At 38.7% G+C, this 27,487-nt stretch overlaps 1 protein-coding gene across 3 annotated transcripts in view; it reads left to right on the top strand.

Annotated features, from left to right (window-relative positions):
• LOC140739299 (rho GTPase-activating protein 26-like) overlaps positions 1-27,487 on the top strand; it is a 180,159-nt gene that overhangs the window by 140,474 nt on the left and 12,198 nt on the right. Inside the window, exons 21-23 of one of the 3 annotated variants that reach the window (XM_073067461.1) lie at positions 7,412-7,459; positions 13,734-13,766; positions 22,872-22,976. In XM_073067461.1, the coding sequence (XP_072923562.1) occupies positions 7,412-7,459; positions 13,734-13,766; positions 22,872-22,976 (186 nt within the window). Of the gene's footprint in view, positions 1-7,411; positions 7,460-13,733; positions 13,767-22,871; positions 22,977-27,487 lie in introns of those variants that run through there. The other 2 variants (XR_012101597.1, XM_073067462.1) reach the window with 2 other exon arrangements.

Raw genomic sequence — 27,487 nt, 5'->3', positions numbered from 1 at the left:
CGCAAAAACCTGATCAATCTCTCCCATGTTCCACTTAATTCCTTTCTAATGAAGGACATCCGTAAATGATTTCTCAATGGCTTCTCGCAATTCACCCTCAGCTCCAACAAAGGTTGTTGCATTATCAGAGCACAGTTAATGAACCTGTCCTTGTCTTGCTATAAAGCAATGAAGTGCATTATAATCTGTGTCTAAAGAAGATGCCACTTCAATGTGAACAGCTCGTATAGCTAGACAGGTAAATATGACCCCATACCTCCTCATTGTACTCCTGGTTTTCACCTCAAAAGTCCACTCCTACACATCATCTGGAAATATCTCTTTGGCAAAACCCAATGTTCTCCAGTTCAGCCTTCCCAAGCTCCTCCACTGAGGAACAATCTTGACTGATATGACTTAGAGCCTTCTCAATCCCTCTCTTCAATGGATTCTTCATTCTTCATCCAAATCAGACTGAGTAAGAGTAATGTTGACTTCCTCTTCTGACTAATAAACAAGAGCAGGTTTTAAAATCAGAATCAGGTTTAATATCACCAGCATATGTCAAGAAATATGTCAACTTCACAGCAGTAGTACAATGCATTGCATCGCATCTGTTACACCGCTCCTTGAAGGCTAGTGCCCATGATGGAGCTGGCTAATTTTACGATTCTTTGCAATTTAATTCAATCCTATGCAGTAGCCTCCCCCCACCCCCACCAGATGGTGATGCAGCCAGTCAGAATGCTTTCCACATCCTTAGACATTTGCGAGTGATTTTGGTTGCTTACCAAATCTCCTCAAACTCCTAATGAAGTATAACCGCTGTCTTGTCTTCTTTATAGCTACATCGATATGCTGAGTCCAGGCTATGTCCTCGGAGACAGACACCCAGGCACTTGAAATTGCTCATTCTCTCCACTTCTGATCCTTCTTTGAGGACTGAGAATCTAAGAATCCAGGTTACTGTCTTCCTCCAACTGGTCCAAGATGAGAAGTGATGGATTGATTATTTGTGTCATCACATCCACCGCCTCTTCAAAGTGCATGGCATTCATTGTAACACTCCTCTTTACTTCCAGATCATCTAGCAGAAATTTTCCAGAACAATCAGGATTCAGAGACCATTCATTTTCATGCTGAAGAAGATACTGAGGTCCTGCCACCTATGTCTCATTCTTCAGGAATGCTTTCACCTTCAGGCCTCTAGAAACCACATCTGCTGCATTGCTTGAAGTGTTTACATACCTCCATTGAGGTGCCCGTGGGACCTTAAGAATATCTGAAATTGTTTGCAATGAAATTTCAAAACCTGGAAGTTTCATTCTTTTTGTACTTCAGCACAAAAGTACTATCAGTCCAAAAATCGGAGTCCTGAAGCTGCATATGCAACTCTTTACTCCAAAGTGTCTTGCCATCGTAGCAGCAGTGAGTTCCATATGAGGAAAAGAAACCAGCTTCAATAGAGCTACTGTAGATTTTCCCATGATAAAAACACTGTGCATCTGAGAGAATGTGTTGTGCAACAGTTTGCAACACTGTCCCAAAATCCAAGTTTTCAGACGTCTAACAACCTTGAAGTCTTCCAACTGGCAGAGTTTTTCCAACCAGCTTGGCTACTCATGAGCAACTGATGTTGGTATAGTGTCATCCCAGCCAAGCTCTTTCTTACATAGATCTGTAGGATCTTGTTAGCAGATAACACCAGCAGACTCAAGATTCCTAAAGGATCATAGATGGAGCTAATTGTGGAGAGGATCCCCCTTCTGGTGAGTGATCTTAAACTTGAAATTATCAGACTGAATACATTTTGCATGTCCAGTACTCTCTCCACCGAAGGTATATTTGCTCCAAATCCAAATCCTTCATATCATATATCATATCTTCATATCATGATAGAGAGACACCATTTCTTCCTCAGAAGGTGCTGACACAAGGCAGTCGTCAAAATAGAAGCAGCACAGAACCTTATCCACTGTCACAGAGCTGAACTGTTCATTATCTTCAGTTTTTTTCCCAAGAGCAAAGTTGGCACAGTTTGGTGATGAAGTTGCTCCAAGGTGTACCACCATTCTACAGTCTGCCATCTCTTGGCTGAAGTCAGCATCAGACCACTAGAGAAAACTCAGCAGATCTGTATCTTCCACTTCTTACTTTAACCTGATGAAACTTTGATTCAATATCTGCTATGATCACCATTGATTCTTTTCTGAATCCGGTTATGACTCTAGTCAGTGAACTAGTAAGATCTGGTCCCTGTAAAAGCTGAGCATTAAGTGATTTTTCCTGGTAAGTCGCTCCACAGTCAAACACGACACAACGTTTCTCTTTTCTGGGGTGGTAGGCACCATGATGTGGAATATACCAGCCTTCTCCAACACTGTGTTCCAGATCCTCTGCTGGCAATCTTTTGACGGAACTTTGGAGATGACATCCTTCATGAAAGCTGTGTAGTCAGTGTGAAATCACAAAACCATAAACCTCTTCCTTAGATTTAGAGCATGCTGTTCAGCAGTCTTTCTATTATTTGGCATGTTAACCTTTTTTACTCAAAATCTGGTAGTGGCCATCCACCAGTCTTGCAGAATTTGCAATAAACTCCATGAAGTTGTGATTTTCTATTGACAAAACAGGTTGTTCACCGTGACTGCATTCAGGCAAGTCTGCATTGAACTATTGCTGGCAAAGCTCATCCAAGTTTAAAACTGAGATCCTGTGAACTGTTAGCTCAGGCTCATCACAGTTTCTCCCATCACCAGTATCTCCATTCAGTGGTCCATTCACAGTCCAACCCAACATTGTTCTGATTGCAAAGGGTCCACCATTAACACTATGCATCATTTACAATGGCTCCAATGCTTTAGGCACATTCATCCCTATCAGCAGCTCAACTTCTGTATCAATCTCTGGCAAATGGACCATCCTTGGAGATCTCTGCCATGGAACATTCCATTGTGGACAGGCATACTTTCCTGTGTATAGATGTTGGGTGGTTCACAATAGTTTTCACCATCTAAGCCAGCCACTTCCAACTGTGAAACAATGTAACTGATTTTTTGACCCATGGTGCATAAGAGAATTTGTTTCCTTTTGCCTGTGCGTTCAAGTTTGTTCATGAGGCCCACTGTGCAGAACTATGCTGTAATTCCTTGATCAAGGAAAGCATAAGTAACCACTGTCTTGTTACCCTTCCTAGTCTTCACTTGTACTGGAACTGTGGAAAGTTTATAATCACGATTGCCAACCCCTGTAAGGCCAGTAAATACTAGAATACTACTCACTGCTTGTTTTGATTTTGCACCCTTTTTTGTTAGAGTGAATATATAAAGTATGATGGGATGCTTACCACTGCATACCTTGCATGAAAGACTCTTCCTACAATTCTTGCTGATGTGTCCTGTACAGAAACAACCAAAAGTAGACACCATTTTTCTTTAGGAAGGCAATCTTCTCATTATGTTCCATTTTCTGCAGCTGAGGGCACAAATCAATTGTGTGTTTACCCTCGCAGAACAAGACAAACCCTTTCCCTTCCATTAATTCCAGGTTCAAATTTAGCTTATTACAGTGGCCACAATAGTGACAAAGCTGCTTCCTTTAGCCTTAGAACAATATTGTGACTTAGTTTTGTTTACATCTTCACTTATTGCAGGTTATGTAGCATCCTGTATATTTCTGAACATTGGATGTGGTGTGTAACAATCTTTATTTGCCTTTCAATAAAATCAACAATGTCAGTGAAAGTAGTCTTACTGTTGTGCCTTTCTTGCAGTTCACAGCCCACCGTTTTCCACTTATTCCCAAGCATATAGGGCAATTTCTTCATGACAATTGACATATTAGCAGGCATGTCCAGCTCTCCCCATGTACTGCACTTTTTCCATGACATTACAACAGCCTCTGAGAAGAAGACTGTAGGCTTGATGAACTTTCATGTCTTCGAATTTGATAGATGCCCAAGAAAGAGCCTTTTGTATGTAGGCAGATGCAGTTTTCTGTTCATTACCTAAATGCTCCTGTAGTAAAGCATTAGCCATTAGGTATTCTTTCTCAGAGTCAAGTTCTCTATGGCGACCTCTAGTGTACTGGTCAAGGATATAGAGGCAGTCACCATAGCAGTCAATCTTGCTTTCAACACTATTTTATGAATGCATGACACTGCAATGGTCAGCCATAACAGACTTGAATCTCTCTTTTAGGCAAAGATGTAATGTGTTGTTGTACCTATAAGGTTGCTATTTCATTTTGCTTCCTCGTTATATCAATAATACTATATTGATCTCTATCATCTAAAACACGAGTGTTCCCATGCTGTTAATTAATGTCCCTATGAACCCTTTCAGCTGTTGGATATGACATAGGTTCAGAGTGACTCCTTTGCGCAAGCTGAGAGTAAACTACCTCTTGAGGGTCTAACTCATGTTTCACAGACACTTGAGGAATAAATGAATCAACATTGACATTGAATGTGTTCGGTTTTCTCTGTGCCTTATCAATATAGGAACTCACACATAGGACTGTCCTGCTGGAGCACTTTTAGCACTTGCCACATTTGAAGCCCTTAGCATATTAACATTGGCCCTTGAGTGGCAATTTATTCTTGCAACTTAAACGGTTCCTTCCTTCACTATAGCTGTTCCAAGAGCACCAGCTCTTGCTCTTCCAGTGCATGTTTATTCTTAAATAATTTTTGACATGTGATAAATGCAGCTAAATCGGCTAAACCAGCCACTGTCTTAATGTGTGCAGAGGAGGTAATAAATTCAAAAGATGCTTTGCTTGCAGAAGAACTTGGAGCATTGACAGTTGACACATTTTTGCTCGCTTTCACGTCAGCCTGTGGGTCCTCTGCTACTTGCATAGTCAAAACATGCCTTGGAATTTGAGAAACCTTTTCACTTGTTGCAGCAACATGACCTTCAGTAGAACATGTTTGAGTCAGCCATTGTTTAACATGCCCTTTGAATGCATTACTAAAGCATCCAATGTTTGAAAATTACTGGATCTGTTTTTCCTGCTCGACCTTGGGAAGTAGTGACAACGTGTGATGTTGCTTAGCAACAGCTTTACAGAGACCAGTCAAGTCCTTGAGACAAGATTGCACTTGAAATGCATTTTCTTTATTTCCCAGAAGATCCTTAATTGATGGAATTAAACCTTTAATTTTGTTCATATTTGTCTTGCATTCCTCTTGAAGACCGATTCTACCTGATAAAGCTTTCGAAGTAAGTTTAATTACTCTTTTACCAGCCTCAATATGAGAGTCAGTTCCATGCTTCAGTTCACTCATGTTACATTCTCCTTATTGCGCCACTCACAATTAACTCTTTGTTTGCCTACAGCACCAGTGATATTTGGTTTATTAAACTCAGTCAACAAATGTCCACACTTAAACCAGACCAAGAAAACAGCGTTCAGTTTAAACGTTGACAATCTGGACAATATTTTAGCACCTGAGTAAAACAAAGGGTTGAACCCTCAGGCAAACAGCCCATAATCGAGAAACGGTCCCGAATGGATAACAGCGCTGACCATTCAAAACTGCGTTCAAACCACAAACACAGCACAAATCAACAAAAGGTTGTTACTTGCTGCCAGCTGCTCTGGTTACTCAGTGTTGTGATTCCAATGCTGCCAACAGATCTGAGGCAATCTGTAGCCATAGACTGGTGTTTGTTTGATGTAACTTATATTTTGTTGACAAAATGAAGCAGCTACTTGAAAGTGGACCAAAACCACTCAGAGACAAAGCATGAGGTTGACACTGTATGATGTACTTCAAATAATGAAGTTCAGAGGTTCAAAAAACTACTTTTGATCCTTTAAGAAACCAGCAAAGACGAACAATCTTGTAGCAATTTCTGGAGCAAATTTTTAAAAAACTAATGAAACTCTAACTGGCAATATAACAAGATAAGCAGTGTAATAATAATACAAATAACAATCTAGTCAGAATTAAATAATCTTAACGTTCTAGGAGCATTCAACAATAAAAATCCCATGGCTCACCCCTGGCTCAAACTAGACTAAAGACAAAGCATGAGCATATAACTATACTCATTCACTTCTGCCATGTCCTAACTCACGTGATAGATTCCCCATAATAAGCAAGCGACACAAAATACAATACAAACAGACAGAAAATAGATACATGGCTTCTGCACCCATTGTCTTGGCCTCCCCAGCCATCTGTGGCAATAAATTCTAGATTCAGTATCCCCTGGCTAAAGAAATTCCTCCTCATCTCTGTTCTACAGGGCCATCCTTTGAGTCTGAGGTTGTGCTTTCTGGTCCTGGATTCTCACACTGTTGAAAACATCTTCTCCATGTCCATTCTGTCTAGGCCTTTGAATATTTGGTAGTTTTCAATGCGATCCCTCCCTTCCACCCTATTCTCCTGCGAGTACAGGCACAGAACCATCAAGTGCTCCTCATATGTTAACCCTTAGATTTCTGGGACCTTTCTCTGAAACATCCTTTAGATATTCTTCAATGCCAGCACACCCTTTCTTAGATATGGGGCCCAAACCTGTTCACAATACTCCAAATGTGTTAATACATCTTTTGTGCAATGGAGAGTTTTAGAAAACTAACAGTCTAGTGAACAGTCTTATGGAAAACCTAACCTGTATGTAAAATATCTGACTTCTAGATTGTTTCATTACTGAGCTATGAGCGGGACACACAGACATACCATTTTATTATATATTTTAAAATTATAAATATGATTCTGATCCATTTGAGATAAAAACATGTTTTAAAATACTTCAATAAAAGTAGTATATAAAGCAATAATGAGAAAATGTTTTGCTGAATTGATGGAGCAGATGTTTAGCATGGTTGCTTATGCAATATGTTTCCTATTGCTTTGAACATCAACCGGTATTTAAATCTGTTTAAAGACAAAGAACTTAATATCAGACAGTGCATCCAACAGTCACTCTCTGTGACTGTCTGCTTATTATTGCCATGTGGTATGGTGAAAAACTGTTTTGCATGACATCTAAATAGATCATTTTATTAGATCAGTACATGGAAGTATCATAAGGGAAATGCAGTAACAATAGAACCCAAGACAAATTTGTACCCCAGTTGCATAATTTATGTCTGTTTCCATTTCACATGTTCATATATGTATTGGCTAATAAAACATTCCAAAAGATCATGATGAAGATTTTATTTTACAGTTTATCACTTTCATCTATATTCACAGCTTAATGACATTTTAAAATTTTAGAAAAGTAACAAATTCTATCACCTAAAGGATTTAATTATTTTGTGATTCAAGATGGCATAAACTGGCAGTAGTCCTGTGGAGCACATTGGAAATCTGTCAGTAAAAGGAAATCATATGGTATTATTTACATGATCTGAAGTGAACACATTTGCATTGATTCCTATTAGTTGGTGAATCAGTATTTGTTCTTCCCAGGGCCATGTGGTCAGGTTATGCAACTTTGGCAGCAAGATTCAGAAAAAGGTGAAAAGAGAATGATGCATGGTGCAGGTTCCTTGCATAGTGTTGCATATACAAGACACTTTAAAAATGTGACTGCTATCCCTTTGGTGAGGGGGAGAATGAAAGCTGCTTGTTAATTTACAGCTGTTTCTTAAATAGCACTAATTTTGTGCAACTTGCTTGTGTTGGCAAAAGGGGAGAAGAACAATTGCACTGTGTTTTGCAATTCTTTGAGCCATTGCTGTATCTATACAATCTGGTCTGTATTAAACAGTTGAAACATAAATATATGATTTGCTTAATAGATTTATACCTCTATTATTACTAGTTTTCAATATTACTTTTCCAAGAAAGTCAAATTACTAACCATGCAAAACAAAAATGCACAAAGGCACCTTGGCATGGTCAAGATGAAATGCACAAGATACAATTGGCTTATGAAATCTTTGCAAGTAGACAAGTAATTAATCATTACTAACATTGATTATTCTACTATGACAAGTAATAAATGTATGTTTCTGTTACTAGAACTAATTACTATGTGAAAATCTGATATAATGGCCAAAAGTATTCTGTTCAGTGTTGAGTTGCCATTGTCACTAACTTCCATAGACAGCATTTAGAAATTGCAGAGATCTAGCATGTTATATTTTAGTCTTGATCTTGCCATGAGTTCCACCTTGTACTACTGTGAGGTGGTAATATACGTCTGCATGTTGCGATGAATAGTTTCTTCTGCATACCACCCGTATCCCTAAATATTTGTACCTGCTGAGATTTTTTTTTTGTTTTTATGTTGGCTGAGACTATCTTAGAAAGGTGTATATTTTAATTCTGAATTAAATTGGAATTACTAGAATAAATCGTGAGATTAGAGACTTTAGTTATGTGAATAGAATGGAGAATAAAGTCAGAGTAGTATTAAAATCACAGTAGAGGTAATAGAGAAAAGCTTCTCCCATTCATAGAAGTATCAATCAGAGGATGTAGAATGAAAATTTGTGGCAGAGGAGTTGAAATGACATGGCAAAATTCTTTATTACACAGCAGGTGGTTAGGATCTGGACTTCACAGCTGAGGAATAGTGTGTCTTGTTGAACTATGGCATTGAGTAGAATACTGATTAAGTACTTGAAAGTGGGAAAATTGTATGATTACGAAGAAAGGCTGAAGGAGTGAGATTAGCTAGATTTTTATTTTCTAAGCGTTCTGTTGTCTTGCTTTTTTAAAAAGATGTTTCCATTTCCTACATGATTTTTCAGCAGTCAAGCACAATCTTGAGAGTGGGAATGAGTTGCTGTTATGGGTTGATAACCTTACTTCTGAGTTAAAAGCCTTCAAATCTACTCGTCTTCAACGAGTTAAATGGAAATAAGGCCTAGCCTATTGAATGATTTATCTGACCCAGCTTCATTGCTGGATCCTGCTATGAAAAGTCTGGCCATGCCTTTTGTCAAAATGGGATGTCGGTTTTCCATTGTTAAACTAGCTCACACTCTATATTTAGCTTTTCCTTCTGTCAAAGTCTGTTAAGTGCAGAACTTTGACTCGTCAAAGACTGTAATTGTTTTTTTTATCAGTTTTAAACATTGCTACTACCATTTATGTAAATAATAAACAGTGAATTAAAAAGCAGGTTGGAACAGAGCTATTCTGTGATGAGGCCTCTGGAGATGCAGTTACTGTAAAACCTTGGTGATCAACTCCTAGGAGCAGAGGGCCAGTTTGGCCTTTTTGTCTAGACCAGGTGGGTGCTCAGGGTGGTGGGGCACTTCCTAGAAATTGCCTGGTTGACTGAGCACTTTCTTCTTTTAATTCAGATTTCCACTATGTGCACTAATATGCTCTTGCAGTTCTAAATAATGTTACAGGCAAACCTTTTATAACCTTTCAACTGCCTTTTCAACTACTGACTTTGTATTTCAGAACTCTAATTGCCAAGTTACTCTGAACATTAAAAGGCATAGTAAAAAGTTCATATTGTCAGTTATCTGGAATGTTTTTCCTGCTTGCAGGAGATTAATGTTTGTCAGCCAGTAATCACATACTCTGCTGGATAGTCTGTTTCAAATAACTCCATGCTTAACAAATATTAAGTACATTATTTTCAGCAGAACACATTATAGATACATATTTATAACATATGCATGACATTTGTATTGATATTCTTTTCAATTTGCAAAAGCTAAATTCAACCCCATAAGTGTTATGATTGGTATATTTACTGTATAAGAATTTAACAGGCAATCCTTTGTCACAATTAGAAATTAGGTAGTCATTCACATCAGAGAAAAGGTGGAGATGTGTGTTTCATAATAAATTCTCAGTGATGCTCCAATGTGGCAGTTTTGTTGAACTTCTGTTCCCCTGACATTGAACACCTTACAATCAAATGCCGTTCATTCTATTTACCTAGGGAGTTCTCATCCATGATACTCACTGGAGTTTACATACCACACGCTGCCAACTATGATCAAACGCTTGAGATATTCCATGATACCATCACCAAACAAGAAATAGTCCATCCTAACACATTTCAAATCATAGTTAGGGACTTTAATCAGTCTTGTTTGAAGAAACACCTGCCCAGTCTTGTTTGAAGAACTCTGTAGCACCAGAATTCCCAACACACTAGACCACTGTTATATAGTACGATGATAAGGAATGTCTACTGTCCCATGCTCAGTCCGCATTTTGGGAAATCTGGTCACTTGGCTGTACTTCTGTCTGCCTACAGGCAGAGGCTAAAGAGCAAGGCTCCAGAGATTAGGACAACAAAGAGGTGGTTGTGAGACGCAGAGGAGTGGCTAGGGGATTGTTTCATGTCGGTGGACTGGGCTGTGTTCAAGGACTCAACTGTGGATCTGGATGAAAACACCATAGTTGTCACAGACTTTATTAAAACAGTTGTAGGCGAGTGTGGCCCCACAAAATCAATCAGTCTCCCCCAACCAGAAGTCCTGGATGAACCATGAGGTCCACTATCTGCTGAGGGTCAGATCAGAGGCATTCAAGTCTGGTAACCAAGAAAGTTACAAGGGGTCCAGGTATGAAAGCCATCTCATGGGTGAAGTGGCAGTTCTAGACCAAACTTGAATCAATGAAGGATGCTTGACACTTGTGGTAGGGTTTGAATGCTGTCTCCTCTTAGAAAGTAAAATCAAGCAACATAGGAGACAAGGCTTTGCTTCCAAATGAGCTCAATGCCTTTTACGCTCACTTTGACTGTCAAAATATGGATGGTCTCCTATTGTCTCCTATGTTACTTGATATTACTTTCTAGGAGGAACCATCATGAACTCCCACAGCCCCTGATGATCCTGTGATTTCAGTCTCTGAGGTCAATGTGCAATCATCCTTCAGGAGGGTGAACCCACAGAAAGTGCCCGGCCCAGACAGGATGACCTAGTCAGGTGCTAAAGACCTGTGATGACCAACTGGCTGGAGTGTTCACTGAGATCTTTAACCTCTCGCTTCGGCAGTCTGAGGTTCCCATCTGCTTCAAGCAAGCTTAAATTATACTGATGCCTGCAAAGAACATGGTAACCTGCTTCAATGACTGTCATCCAGTAGCACCTACATCCACAGTGAGGAAGTGTTTTAAGAGGTTGTTGATGAAACATAACAACTCCTAACTGAGAAGCAACTTGGAGCCACTTCATTTTGCCTACTGGTACAACAGGCCCACAGCAGATAATATCTCATTGGTTCTTCACTCAACCCTGGAACATCTGGACAGCAAAGATGCATACATCAGGATGTTCTTTATTGACCACAGCTTGGCATTCAATACTGTCATCTCCTCAAAACTAATTTACAAGCTTCAAGACCTTGGCCTCAATTCCTTCTTGTGCAATTGGGTTCTTGATTTCCTCACTTGCAGACCCAGTCAGTTCAGTTTGGTAACAACATCTGCTCCACAATCTCCATCAGCAGAGATGCACCATAAAGTTGTGTGCTTAGCCCCTGATCTCCTTACTTTACACTTATGAATGAGGCTAAGCACCGCTTAAAGGCCATATTTAAGTTTGCTGACAATGCCACTGTTCCAGGCTGAATCAAAAGTGGTGAAGAATCAACATATATGAGGGAGATTTAAAAATCTGACTGAGTGGTGCCTTAACAACAACCTCTTACTCAATGTCAGAAAGACAAAAGGAGCTGATTATTGACTTCAGAAGGTGGAAAACCGAAGTCCATGAGTCTGTCTTCATTGGGTGAGAGGGTCAGCAACTTTAAATTCTTGGTATTATCATTTCAGAGGACCTGTCCTGAGCCCAGCATGCAAGTGAAATTATGATGTTTGAATAGCAGTGACCCTACTTCCTTATTGGTGTTTGTTGAGTACTGTCGAATTGTCATCAACTCATGGTGACCCATGGATAGTGTAGTTGTCTATAGGGTTTTCATGGCAAGATATGGAAGTAAATTGCCAGGCCCTTCTTCCATGCAGATACTGCTGCTGCCCAGGTTGGGACCCGCTGAATTCAAACTCAGGAGCACCCACCTCTAGGTCTAGTGCTGATGCAACTATGCCACCAGCCAGCCCTATTTCTTTAGGGGTTTGCAAAGATTTGGCATGACATTTAAAACTTCGACAAACTTTTGTAGATGTGGAGAGTATACTAACTGGTTGTGTTATGGACTGGTATGGAAGCACCAATGTCCTTGAATGGAAAGTACTACAAAAAGTAGTGGATACAGCCCAGTCCATCATAGGTAAAGCCTTCTCCACCACTGAGCACATCTACATGGAGTGCTGTCGCAGGAAAGTAGCATCCATCATCAGGGACCCCACCACGCCCAGGTAATGCTCTTTTCTCGCTGTTGCCATCATGAAGAAGATACAGGAGCCTCAGGACTCAACCTACCAAGATCATGAACAGTTATTACCCCTCAACCATCAGGCTCTTGAACCAGAGAGGATAATTTCACTTAACTTCACTTACCCTATGATTGAAATAAATGTTCCCACAACCTATGGACTCACTTTCAAGGACTCATGTTCTCGATATTTATTGCTTATTCATTTATTAATAATATTTATTTTTCCATTTACACTATTATCTTTTGCCCACTGGTTGAATGCCATTGGTTGATGTGGTCTTTCATTGATTCTGCTATGGTTATTATTCTGTTATTAAGTTTTTGACTATGACCCCTAGAAAATGAATCTCAGGGTTGTATATGGCGTACTTTGATAATAAATTTACTTTGAACTTTCAAGTAATTACACATGTACTGTATGTTTTAAATCTTTGTATGGTCAAAAAGAAAATAAATCACTTTTTCTTGCATTGCATACTGTAATTTTGCAATTTCTTAATAACATATTGAATTATTGTGACAAAATCAATTAAAGGAACTGGCAAGGAGTAACCCAGCATTTCTAACAGTCTCATTGTAGTTTTTGTTGTTTTGTGTAATGTGGTTTTTGTCTAGCTTAGTTCAAGCCCTCTGTAGCTACTTGATTTTGATCAATGCCAACACTTGGATTCAAAGTATGATTTGCTTTTGATGTCTGCCCACAACATTTGGCATTTGAAGGTCTTAGCCTGTTGCAAGCTCGAGAAGCACTAATAAGTAGCACCAGATGATATTGATAGAAGAAATGGTGACATTTTATACACAGTAAATTATTTGATGCTCAGAATTCTTTTTCTCTTGTTACATATGACAGAGTCTACTTTTTGTCTAGTATGTAACTGCATTAATGTTAGGTAACAAAAAAGTTTCAAGATACCAAAACAGAAATGGTGTAAGTATTAGGATGTGCGGTGTCTTTAGAGCAGTAAAGAATGCTATAGTTTCACATTAAAGATTTGTAACATAATTAACTTTGGAGGATTTATGTGTGTTTTACCTGGATTCTGACTTTGTTTCTGTTCAATGCTTTTAGAAGTGTAGACTAGTAAATTAAAACAGTGGATTTCTGAGATGAGACTAAGAGTTGAGTTGTTATTTCTGATACTAGCAATAGAACTATAACAACAACTATTCACCATGATAATTAAAGTTTAAAAAAAGAAGCATCTACCATTTATTCGATAGATATTATGAAAATATGCTTGCCTATTTAAGATAGCTTGCCTACCAGTAGCTGCATTACAATGAATTTTCTGTGCTTTGAGCTAACAGAGTGTGAATTTTGTTGGTGACATTTGAAAAATGGCTTGCCCAAGTGTTGTTTGTAATTGTTGCTTACTGTATGAATATGAAGAACTAAAATGTAAATCTAAACTTCATTTACCAAAACAAAACAGTGCTGTTGACTTACTATTTCTTTACATTGCAGATTAAATCCCAAACGAAAACCCAGTCTCACTAGGTACGTACATTGTAATTCATTATGAATGTGATCTGTGATTGCATAAATACAATAGCAAAGCGTAACAGCCTAGGTGATATGTCATACTATGAAATTTGTTTCCTTTTCTGCAGCATATATCTCCAAATATGCAAGAAGGTTTTCCAATTAGAAGTCTGCTTGCATATTATAGCGCATTGCTGAGTCCAGTCACAACGCCCTTTGTACCTCCCAGTGACTGAATGTAGAGCATGTTTTAAAGATCTTGGTTCAAATTAATTTCTGCTGTAAGTTGGCTTCAAACAATGAAAGGGACAAGAAGAATTATTAAATAAAAGTATTCTGATTTGATTAAATTAATTTAAGTTTATTCTTGTTGAGAGTATAAATTTTCAGAGATGCCAATGCTTTAGATTCTGGTTCCAGAGATATTTTCCAAATCTTCTTAAACTCATTTAAATACTCATTATAATACTGTGAAACATCATTTAAAAAATGAAATAACTATTCAGTATCAGTCAAAAAATACATCCAATGGCCAGTGAAATCTGCCACGGTTGCAATAAAGTCCTGAGCATGCCAGATTGTCAGAGTTCGAACGAAAAGCCTCTTATCAATAATTACACATGGCGATATTGACTCTGACGGATGGAACCCATTTTGTCCTCCAGGCATTATTGACCCTGAAAATCAAATACTGTTGAGTTATATTAATACGGTTATCAGCAAAACTTTGTACTTGCAATGCTCATGATTTCTTATGCAATGGAACTGTTAGGTAAATGTACTACATATTCTGTTTCATTTCTTCTGCTGGCCAACCAGTCAGCTAAATGACCCCTCCCCCCCCCCCACCCCCAGCATTTTCTGCTTTCTGCAGGGATCATTTCCTATGTGACTCCATTGTGCATTCTTCCCTCCCCTCTGATCTCCCTCCTGGCACTTATCCTTGCGAGCAGAAGAAGTGCTACACCCACCCCTACACCTTCTCCCTCACCACCATTCAGGGCCCCAGACAGTGCTTCCAGATGAGGCAACACTTCATCTGTGAGTCTGTTAGGGTCATATACTGTGTCCGGTGCTCCCATTGTGGCCTCCTGTATATCGGTGAGACCCGACGTAGATTGGGAAACCACTTCGCCAAACACTTACAATCCGTCCGCCAGAAAAAGCAGGATCTCCTAGTGACAACCCATTTTAATTCCACCTGCCATTCCCATTCCAATATGTCTATCCATGTTCTCATCTACTGTTGCAATGGGGTCACACTCAGGTTGGAGGAACAGCACCTTGTATTCTGTCTGGGTAGCCTCCTACCTGATGGTATGAACATCGATTTCTCAAACTTCCGGTAATGCCCCCCACCACCCTCCCTTCACCATTCCTCATTCACTTTTCCCTCTCTCACCATATCTCCTTGCTTTCCCATTGCCTCGCTGGTGCTCCTCCCTCCTTTTCTTTCTTTCTTCCTTGGCTTTCTGTCCTATTAGATTTCCCCTTCTTCAGCCCTTTATCTCTTTCACCAATCACCTTCCCAGCTCTTTATGTCACCCCTGTCCTTCTGGTTTCACCTATCACCTTGTGTTTCTCCCTCCCCTACCCCCACCTTTTAACTCTACTCCTCACCTTTTTTTCTCCAGTCCTGCTAAAGGGTCTTGGCATGAAACGTTGACTGTACTCTTTTCCAAAGATGCTGCCAGGACTGCTGAGTTCCTGCAGCAATTTGTGTGTGTTGCTTGGATTTCCAGCATCTGCAGATTTTCTCTTGTTTGTGAGCTAAATGACCCATTGTTTTTCCTGTGACATCCTGTGCTATTTCTGATTGCCCTGCCATTCCCATTCTCAAATAGTCTTTCAACATTTTCCCCTTTTATAAGTTGTCCATGTGTCCACATTAACCACTAAACTTACCTGTACAACTTTGGGACGTGAAAGGAAACAGGCATCTGGCAGAATCCCACACAATCCTGGGAAGTAGGTGCAAACTATACATCAGTGGTACCCAAAATCAAGATCAAACCTGGGTCCTTGGAGCATTGAGGCAACAGCTGTAACTGCAGCACACTGATACTGTATCCATCTGATGGTGTCAGTGCATTGGTGATGTCCTCCCAGTTGACAGGAACATCCTTGTACAATGAGAATCAAAATCAGGTTTATTATCACTGACATGTGACGTGAAATTTGTTAACTTAGCAGCAACAAACAGTTCAATGCAATACATAATCTGGAAGAGAAAAAAATAATAATAAACAGGTAAATCAATTACAGTATATGTATATTGAATAGATTTTTTTAAATCGTGCAAAAAACAGAAATACTGTATATTAAAAAAGTGAGGTAGTGTCCAAGGGTTCAATGTCCATTTAGGAATCAGATGGCAGAGGGGAAAAAGCTATTTCTGAATCGCTGAGTGTGTGCCTTCAGGCTTCTGTATCTCCTTCCTGATGGTAACAGTGAGAAAAGGGCATGCCCTGGGTGCTGGAGGTCCTTAATAATGGATGCTGCCTTTCTGAGACACTGCTCCCTGAAGACATCTTGGATACTTTGTAGGCTAGTACCCAAGATGAAGCTGACTCGATTTACAACCCTCTGCAGCTTCTTTCAGTCCTGTGCAGTAGCCACCCCACCATACCAGACAGTGATGCAGCCTGTCAGAATGCTCTCCACAGTACAACTATAGAAGCTTTTGAATGTTTTTGCTGACATGCCAAATCTCTTCAGACTCCTAATAAAGTATAGCCACTGTCTGGCCTTCTTTATAATTACATCGATATGTTGGGACCAGGTTAGATCCTCAGTGATCTTGACACCCAGGAACTTGAAACTGCTCTCTCTCTCTACTTCTGATCCCTCTATGAGGGTTGGTATGTGTTCCTTTGTCTTACCCTTCCTGAAATCCACAATCAGCTCTTTCGTCTTACTGACGCTGAGTGTCAGGCTGTTGCTGTGGCACCACTCCATTAGTTGGCATATCTCACTCCTGTATGCCCTCTCGTCACCACTTGTGAAACTGCCAATAATGATAGTATCAGCAAATTTATAGATGGTATTTGAGCTATGCCTAGCCACACAGTCATGTGTATATAGAGAGTAGCGCAGTGGGCTAAGCACACACCCCTGAGGTACGCCAGTATTGATTGTCAGCGAGGAGGAGGTGTTATCACCAATCCGCACAGATTGTGGTCTTCCGGTTAGGAAGTTGAGGATCCAATTGCAGAGTGAGGTACAGAGGCCCAGGTTCTGCAACTTCTCAATCAGGATTGTGGGAATGATGGTATGAAATGCTGAGCTATAGTCGATGAACAGCATCCTGACATAGGTGTTTGTGTTGTCCAGTTGGTCTAAAGCTGTGTGGAGAACCACTGAGATTGCATTTGCCATTGGCCTATTGTGGCGATAGGCAAATTGCAATGGGTCCAGGTCCTTGCTGAGGCAAGAGTTCAGTCTATTCATAACCAACCTCTCAAAGCATTTCATCACTGTCGATGTGAGTGCTACCGGCTAATAGTCATTAAGGCAGCCCACATTATTATTCTTAGGCACTGGTATAATTGTTGCCTTTTTGAAGCAAGTGGGAATTTCCGCCCATAGCAGTGAGAGGTTAAAAATGTCCTTTCTTTCTTTCTTTATCAATCTTTTTATTAATTAAAAAAGTACTTATATATAAACAAGAGGAGAATTATCTCAAATATCTATATCGATAGTTCATATAAAAGGTAAAATAAACATTATCAAGATCATACATAGTATTAATCTGATAATATATAATAAAAAATAAGATAATCAATTCTCCTCTTATCATTCCATAAAAAGAAGAAAAAAGATAAAGAAACTTTTATAATTTTTATATACATTAAAAAAAAAACCACTAGACAAAAAAAAGGAGAGAAAAAAGGGACCGGGCAACCCATACTGAGAGTAAAAACAAGAAAAAAAGAGAAACTGTCTGATCAAATTCAAGGTTTCTAGAAAGTAACTGGAAGAGCAATAAATCAAACCATATGAAAATATTGAATAAAAGGTCGCCAGGTTTCTTCAAATTTAAGGATGTATTAAATGTCCGGCTTCTTATTTTCTCTAAACTTAGACAGGACATAATGGAGGTAAGCCAATAAAAATCAGTAGGTGAATTAGAGTCCTTCCAATTAAGCAAAATGGCTCTCCTAGCCAATAAAGTTGTAAAAGCTATCATCCGTTGAGCGGAACCAGGAATATATCCTGCTACCGGTGGAGTGATCCCAAAAATTGCTGTAAATAAATTTGGTTGTAGGTCCAAATTCAAGACTTTTGATAAAGTTTTAAAGACATCTTTCCAAAAGTTATCTATCTTGATACAAGACCAAAACATATGAGTTAAAGTAGCCACCTCAATTTTACATCTGTTGCAAATAGGATTAATATTGGGAAAGGTACGGGCTAATTTATCCTTTGACGTATGTACCCGATGTACTACCTTGAACTGTATCAAGGAATGATGGGCACAAATAGATGAAGTATTTACCAAATGAAAAATTTTATCCCATTGATTAACTGAAAGTGACTCTCGAAATTCCAATTCCCATGCACCTTTAATTTTATCGTTAGATACCTTTCACAAATTCAATGACCATTTATAAATTATAACTATAGGTCCTTTTTGAAATGGTTTAACCTGAAAAAGAGTATCTATCATATTGGGTGAATAAGCAGAGGGAAAATTTGGAAGTAAACTACGTAAAAAATTCCTAATTTGTAAATATCTAAAAATATGTGCATTAGATAAGTCATTTTTGTTCTGTAACTGAAAATGTCCTTGAATACTCCCGCTAGTTGGTTGGCACAGGTTTTCAGAGCCTTACCAGTACTCCATCGGAACCTTCTGCCTTGCAAGGGTTCACTTTCTTTAAAGACAGCCTAACATCAGCCTTTGCGATGGAGATCACAGGGTCATCAGGTGCAGCAGGGATCTTCATAGCTGTACTTATATTCTCCCTATCAAAGCAGGCATAGAAGTCACTGAGTTCATCTGGTAGTGAAGCATTGCTGCCATTCATGCTATTGGGTTTCACTTTGTAGGAAGTAATGTCTTGCAGACCTTGCTAGAGCTGCTGTTCATCTGATATTGCTTCCAACCTTTCGAAATTGTCTCTTCACCCTTGAAATAGCTCTCCGCAAATCATATCTGGTTTTCTGGTGCAGCCCTGGAAAGAGGTGCTAATAATTCAGATACAACATAAAACCCAAAAATGTTGACAGCAGAGTTTTTTTCTTGTCTATGGTCTCTTTCTCTGTATTGGTGTTTTACCACAATATCAGCTTGTGTTTTCTCCATATACTTCACACAACTTTATGCTTGTGTTTCAGGATTCTAGCATCTCAGATCTGTCCATGTTATTTCATTCATTGCTATTTCTCTTCTAGGAATGTATTGCCTTGAAATCCTGCTCGTTATTTTGTCATGGTCTCTGTTAGTCTATGTGCCTTCCGTGCCTTCCATTTTATGTGCTTTCTATTACGTCCATTCACAATCATCTCTACTCTTTCTAGCTGACTCATTTTGAACTAAATTCCCTTTGTACATCCTTTCTGTGTGTTTTCAGAACCTCCTTTCTACTGAGCTCTATCTGTCTCATAATTCTTATTTAATATTTTCTACAAGATAATATTTGATATTTTGAGGCTTATTGGCATATGAAAAGCATTATATCCCTTTAAAAAAATTTCTGATTCACTCAGTGAAGACTTAAAATTTAGCATATTTACACATAAGTTCTCTCAGCAATAGCATCCTTTATTTCTTTCAGTCATGTATAGATCACAGCAAAGCTGTCATTGAGCGGCTAGTTCCATCTCTGTTCATTCAGCATTCAGCTTCTGGGTTGCTATGACAAAAACAAAGAATATAAACATCCTTCACAAATTTCATCAGGATTACCCAGTCCTTATCTCCCTCTTAATGATATGAATCACTGATTCAGTATGTTACCCAAATGCATTATTCATAATTTGTCATAAAATTAGAGAATTCCAAGTACACCTTTGGTGTGGCCAGAGCTTTTCACTTTGGTTACCATTTACTAGAACTGCTGAAAAGTCAGCTCTGATGGCTATCTTTACATATGTACTACACCTGCTGAGTATTTCTAACATATTCTGAACTTACTCCAGATCTCCAGTTTCTGAACATACTAAAACAAAGTTCTGTGCTACATCCCTGACACAATTCTTTCCTCATGTTCAATCATTCCAAATGATCTTTTTTGTTCCCTCATTCATGTTCTGTATTTGTCATTGAGTCATACAGCAAGGAAACAGGCTCTTCAGCCCAGTTCATCCATGGTGACTTTGTTGCCCAATGAGCAAGTTCCATCTGCTGTTGTTTGGCGCTTAGCCCTTCAAACCTCTCCTATCCATGCACTAAAACTTTCCTTTTAAACGTTCCTAATGTGCCTGTTCCAACCACTGTTTCTGGCAGCTCATCTATGAAAAAGCTGTCCTGATTTTCCCTTTTAAATCTCTCACCTCTGATCTTGTATCTACCCCCTCTCTGGGAAAAAGACTATGTGTTTTCTACACTGCGTGGCTCCTCATTATCTTATATAACTTTGTCAGGTTACCCGCCTTCAAATTAATGATAAATCTTTTCTGTGCTCTATGTGTTTACTAACATCTTTCCTTTAACAGCTTGATCAAAACTGTATGCAATACTCCAAGTATGGCCTCACTACTTCCTTAAGTAACAACAATGTTACCTCCCAATTCTTATACTTAATGTCCTGATTGATGAAGGCCAGTATTCAAATGCTACCTTTACCCCCCTCCCCCCACCCCCCGGTCACCTATCTATCTGTGACATCACTTTCAGTTAATGTAACCTGGTTCGATATCCCAAAATGCATTACTTCACATTTATCTGAATTGAAAGTCATTTGCCAATCCACAGGCCACATACCCAACTTATCAAGATCCCCCTGTGATGTTTTATAACCTTCTACACTGTCTGCAACATCAGTTCTTTTGGGATCATTTGCAAACTTACCTAATATATCTATGTCCAAATCATTTATATTAATTACAAACAACAAAGGTCCCAGCACCAGCCTCTGTAGCCTACCATGAGACATAGGCTTCCAGTCCATGAAACAACCTCAACCATCACTCTGTACTTCCTAGCATGAAGAAATTTGAATCCAGTTGGCTATCTGTTATAGGTCCCATGCAGTTTAAGCTCCCAGACTAGCCTGTTATGAGGAGCTGTGTCAAAGGCCTTGCAGAGTCAATTTAGACAAAATTCACTGCTTTACCTGCATCTATTCTCTTGGTTATCTCCTCGAAAAACTCTCAAGAGATTTGTCAGACAAAACTTCCCACCCACAAAGCTATGCTGACTGATTTGAATCAAACCTCTCTCTCCAATTGTTGGTATTCTGTCACACAGAACCCACTCCAGCAACTTACCCGCCACCGGTGTCAGTTTAGTTTAATGGCTTGTTTTTGCTATGCTTTTTGAACAATGGTACTTCATTGGACTCTCTCTAGTCCTCCAGAACCTCACCTAGAGCTAGAAATAATGCAAAAAACTCTGTAAGGACCTCCACAATTTCTTCCAAAAATGCAACAGGGCAGGTCCTAGGGATTTAAGGCCTCAAATATCTCCTTCCTGCTAATTCTAATTTGTATGTGGTCAAATACAACACCACTCATTTCCCCCAGTTCCTTAGTTCACGTAATTTTCTCCAAAGTAAAAACTGAAGAAAAATATTTATTAAAAATCTCTCCCATTGCTTTTGCTTCGATACACAGATGGCCATGTTGTGTGTGGAACCTAATGGAGGGGGCCTAGTCTAGTGCTACTCCATTATTTTCAAAGCCACTATCTATTGTAGGTCACAATACTACATCAGATCCATATATATTTTTGCTTGTCATTGATTATTTGCCCCACTTGAAGACTGGCCATATTCTTTTGAAATTGTCCAGACTTCATTTCAATTTTGCTTTCACAAATCCTACACAGAAGCATCATAGTAAATGCCATTCCCAGCAGCAAAAAGACAGTTTGGAACTCATTAATCATTTCCAAGGCTTTCATATAAGGATTGAGTTTAATGTTTTCAAAATATTTTCTGTTGGAGAAAGCTGAAAACCATGCAGCCTGTGGCAGAGGGGTGAATTATTGAATGTATGTTTAGAACTCTTGTGTTCACCATGCAAGTGAAAAGCTGTCAATTTCACATTGTAGTCATGGTAAAAATTGTGAAGCCATAAGCTATAATTAGTGATTTGCAATTACTCTGATCCTAAATAAATTAATTTTAAGTGGAATTTAGCATATTTTTTGTTGCTGGTCTAAACACTGGAATTCCTTCCTTAACAGCACTGTGGGAGTACCTTCCCCTGAAGGTTCACCACCATTTTCTTGAACAATTATCAATGAATGTTAGCCTCGTTACAGATACCCAATTCTTTAAAAATAAATAAATAACCAAAGAAAATGTCAGTGGTTTCTTAGCCAATGCCACTACAAAGTCTGAAGCCATTTTGGTTGTGCCATGTTATTTATATCGCTGCTATGAGTGGGAGGCGCCCTCTCACTAATTCTTTGTTCCTCTGTTTTGCCATTCAGTAGCTCTGATACATACTTAAGTTCATATAGTATTTCGTTTTGGAAGACACCTGACTTTGAGTTGTCTTATTGTACTCTTGTGAAGAATCAGTATTCTTAGGCAATAATTGCTAAGGAGATGTATTGTTATGTGTACATTTCACAAGCCCATGATGAATGTAATTGTAAAATTGAAGATTCCAAATCAGAATTTCCCCATGCATTCCACTTTGATATGTTAACCGTGAGAACTGTGAATATTGTATGTAATAGCAATAACTCTTTCTGGTATTGTTTGGATCAGGCATTCTAACCAATGAGCAGTTAAAATATCATTAATATACTGTAATTAAGTAGTTTTTAACTAATTATCTTTGGAGCTCAGTGTCTTACAGTGAAAACTCTTAGATGTAATAGACTTACTAACCTGAGACTTTTGCCTTGCCCCTAAAATTATATCCTGTGCTTTATGCCATTATTTTAATTTGTTGATTTTTGTTTATTTTTTGTTTTTTTTAATACTCTTGCTTATTTTCTAGTCCTCATCCTCCCAGTCCCAGCTCACCACTCTCACCCACATGGCCCATGGTTTCTGCACCTTCAAGTCCAGTTCCTGTTTCCTCCAGTGACTCTTCCCCTCTCAGGTTTGGTACCAGTTTGCCTTCTTTTTATCTTAGTTAATTTTAATGCTTTGGCGAAACTCAGCCTTCAAGTAGAAGTTTGTTTTTACAGTTTGCTTGGATTTTGTGCATATTTTAGCATTGATATTTTCTTTCCCAGTAAGTTATGCTTGTCACTTTACACCATATAGGGAAATATCTAAGCCATAGTGTAGTAAAATTTAGCTAATTTGTATATTCAAGATTGAGATCTTCTTTGAGCAAAAATATTTCAAAGTAAGCTGCCTAATTTTATGATGTATTTTTGTTATGGCTAAATATTCAGTCTTCTATAAAAAACTATAGAAGTAACTTCCAGTTAAATTCAAAATTGCTTTATTTGTTTATACATTATTACATGTTAGATGTATGAAAGCATCATCCTTTTTATTTGTTTCCCATACAGCAACATTTTTACTCTTGATACCTCTACACAGATGAGTGAATTAGGAATTCAGCTATGCAAGCATTATTCTAAGTGTAGTTGGCACTGTCCTGTGATCGTTAGTGTCAAATTTTTGAAAAGAAAGAGTTAACTCATTTAATATAGAAATGAGATGGTTTTTCCCCCCTTTGATCTCATGAATCCTTGGAATCCATGCTTCAATGAATGGTGGACACAGAGTCTTTGAAAATGCTTTAATGCAGATAAGAATAGATAAATATTTGATTAGCAAAGCAGGTGAAAGGTTACAATGGATAGATTGCAATGTAGATTTGAGGGTGTATTCAATCTATAATTAACTCATTAAATGACAAAATAGGTGAAGAAACCATATGACCTACTCTTGCTCCTAATTTGTAGTTGATATGTACATTTGTTTCATATTTTGACCTATGTAGTTTCAACTCAACAGCTTAGTCATTGAATGGAGATTCTTTTTGGACCATGTTATTCAACTTGCAGAATCCAGGAAATCCATGATTTAATAAATATAAACAGTGTCCTCCCTCCCCCACTTACTTCAGCAATAAAGGCATCAGCACCCTCCACTCACCAAGCAATAGCAAAGCCCCCAAGAAAGACCATGATCTGCGGTACAACAAAAACTAGTTGTTTACCCTGACAATCTGACATACCGTATAAAGCATGAAAAGCTAAAAATTCAAAACCAAATGTCAGCTGGTCAAATGTATTCATTCCACTCCCCCCCCCCCCCCACCCCCCGGCTAGTCGAACCACCTCTTGCAGTTATAGTCAGTAGTCTTTTTGGATAAATCTGTATTACCTTTGCACAGCATGGTGCAGCAAAATTTGCCCATTCTTCCTTGCAAAATTGCTTAAGCTGTTCCAAGTCAGTTGGGGACCAGTGGTGACCAACAATAGTGAGGTCTTGCCAGCAATGTTCATTTGGGTTAAGGTCAGGATTCTGACTGGGCTACTCAAGGACATCAGTTTTCTTAATTTGAAGCCACTCTGTGATTGCTGTGGAAGTGTGCTTTGGTTCATTATCCTGCTGAAAGATGAATTTCCTCTCCAGTTTAAGCTTTCTGAAGAGGCTAGTAGGTTTTTATCCAAGGTCTCTCTGTATTTAGCAGCATTCATCTTCCCATCAGTCTTGATCATATTTTCAATCCCATAACATGGTGCTACCTCCACCATCTTTTACAATAGGAGTGGTGTTACCTAGTTGATGTGCAGTATTAGATTTACATCACACTTACTGCTACGTCTTGAGGGAAAAAATTTCCACTTTAGTCCTATCCGACCACAAGGCCTTCTTCCACATCTTTACAGTATCTTCTAAGTTATGCCGTACAAAGTCTTCTCAGGCAAGGATTTTTTTTTTTTTGCTAGGCCTTCTTATTTGTCACTCTTCCATAAAAATGCTTTTTGTGCTAGACCCTAGAGATTGTGGAGCCATGAACTTCACTCCAGTTGCAGCCACTGACTTCTTCAGCTCACTCAGAGTGACTATTGGTGTCACAGTACTCTTACAAGTATCACTCCAGCAACTAAGTTTATAGGAGAGTCCTGGCCTAGGCAGTGTGGCTGCAGTTTTATATTTTTCTCCACTTTTTGTCAATGGATTGCACTGAGCTCCAAAGTATGTTGGGTGCCTTTGAGATGGTCTTGTACCCTTCCCCAGATTTGTGCTTCTCTATTATCATTCCCCTGACTTGCCTTGAATGCTTTTTTGTCTTCATTTTGGTTTGGTCTATTGAAAACCAACCATATTGTTGGACTTTACAGAGACAAGGTTATTATTCTTATGAATTCATTGAGAACAGGTGACCCTCCAATTTTCTGCATCAACAAATTGGGTAAATTGGTAAGGTAATGCTACTAAGGAAAGTTAGCATAGGGGATAAATACTTACAAAGGGGTTAAAAACTTTTTCAGCCTCACAATTTTGGTTTTCAATTGTTAATTGTTGACAGGTTTTGGAATTTTTCTTTTGATTTGACATGATGCACAATCTTTTGTAGAATAGCTCAAAACTCCTACTTCATGTTTTAAAATTAGAAAATGATAGAGTTTAAATATGAAAACAGCTGTGGGGGCTGAATACTTTTGAAAGCACTATATTGAGGAAATATAGAACACAATAGCAGATTTCTGCATCTTCTCCACCTGAACAAAAGATAGAACCCTGGATTAATTTTCCATTGAAATCTGAAATCCGCAACTGTGTAGTATTCCTTTAGTATTGTAGCAAAGAATCGGGTTAATTTTAACTCTGACTTGAACTCTAGCCTTCCTCTATGGGAGCTGGGAATGATAAAAAAAAATATCAGGTATTGATATCCATCAAAAGCAAGCACAATATTTATGTGATGGCCTAGCTGACTTGCTTGCCTAGAGTAATGCCCATGTTCTCACATGGCAGTATTTAGCGGTAATAAGGACATTACAGCTGCTAAATGCCCCAACATAAAATTATGCTTACCAGAGCAAGGTATTTGGTGAATGACATACAAGTACCTATAAAAAGCATTCTCCCCCACCCACGTGAAATTTTCACGTTTTATTGTGTTACAACATTGAATCACAGTGGATTTAATTTGGCTTTTTTTGACATTGATCAACATAAAAAGACTCTTTCGTGTCAAAGAGAAAACAGATTTCTATAAAGTGATGTAGATTAATTGCAAATATAAAACACAAAATAATTAATTGCATAATTACGCACCCCCTTCAAATTAGTATGTAGTAGATGCACCTTTGGCAGCAATTACAGCCTTGAGTCTGTGTGGGTAGGCCTGTATCAGCTTTGTGCATCTGCACACTTCAATTTTCCCCCATTTTTCTTTACAAAACTGCTCAAGCTCTGTCAGATTGCATGGGGATCGTGAGTGAACAGCCCTTTAAAAGTCCAGTCGCAAATTTTCAGTTGGATTGAGGTCTGGACTCTGACTTGGCCACTCCAGCACATAAACTTTATTGTTTTTAAGCCATTCCTATGTAGCTTTGGCTTTACGCTGGGGTCATTGTCTTGCTGGAAAACAAATCTTCTCCCAAATCTCAGTTCTCTTGCAGTCTTCATTAGGTTTTATTTGGCTTATGCCAAAGATAGCGTTTAATCTGATGGCCATAAAGCTCAATTTTGTTTTCATCAGACCATAGAACCTTCTTCCAGCTAACTTCAGAGTTTCCCACATGCCTTCTGGCAAACTCTAGCTGAGATTTCATGTGAGTTTTTTTCAACAGTGACTTTCTCTTTGCCACTCTCCCATAAAGCTGCAACTGCTAAAGCACCCAGGCAACAGTTGTTGTATGCACAGTCTCTCCCGACTCAGCCACTGAAGCTGGTAACTCCTCCAGAGCTGTCATAGGTCTCTTGTGGCCTCCCTCACTGGATGCCTTCTTGTACGGTCACTCAGTTTTTGAGGATGGCCTACTCTAGGCAGATTTACAGCTGTGCCATATTCTTTCCATTTCTTGTCAATTGACTTAACTGTACTCCAAGGGATATTGAGTGACTTGGAAATTTTCTTGTATGCATCTCCTGACTTGAGCTTTTCAATAACCTTTTTGCAGAGTTGCTTGGAGTGTGCTTTTGTCTTTGTGGCGTAGTTTTTGCCAGGATATTGACTCAGCAGCAGATAGACCTTCTAGATACAGGTGTACTTAAGCTACAATCAATTGAAACACCTTGACTGGATACAGGTCTCCAAAAACAGTTTACATGAAACTAATTATGTGACTTCTAAAACCAGTTGGCTGCACCAGTGATGATTTGGTGCGTCATATTAAAGGGGGACGAATACTAATACAATCAATTATTTTGTGTTTTGTATTTGTAATTAATTTAGATCACTGTAGAGATCTGTTTTCACTTTAACATAAAAGAGTCTTTTTCGTTGATCAGTGTCAAAAAAGCCAAATTAAATCTACCATGATTCAATGTTGTAAAACAATAATGCATGAAAATTTCCAAGGGGGGGGGGTGAATACTTTTTATAGGCCCTGTAACTTTCAACTCTCAAAACATAACATCTATATAGCAAAAGTAGTACATTCAAACTAACTCCACTATGATGATGATGATGCC

This window comes from Hemitrygon akajei, chromosome 15 (genome assembly GCF_048418815.1).
Source record: "Hemitrygon akajei chromosome 15, sHemAka1.3, whole genome shotgun sequence".
Classification (NCBI taxonomy): Eukaryota; Metazoa; Chordata; class Chondrichthyes; order Myliobatiformes; family Dasyatidae; genus Hemitrygon; species Hemitrygon akajei.
Note: the sequence above shows the minus strand (reverse complement) of the source record. Positions and strands in the feature narration are given on the sequence as shown.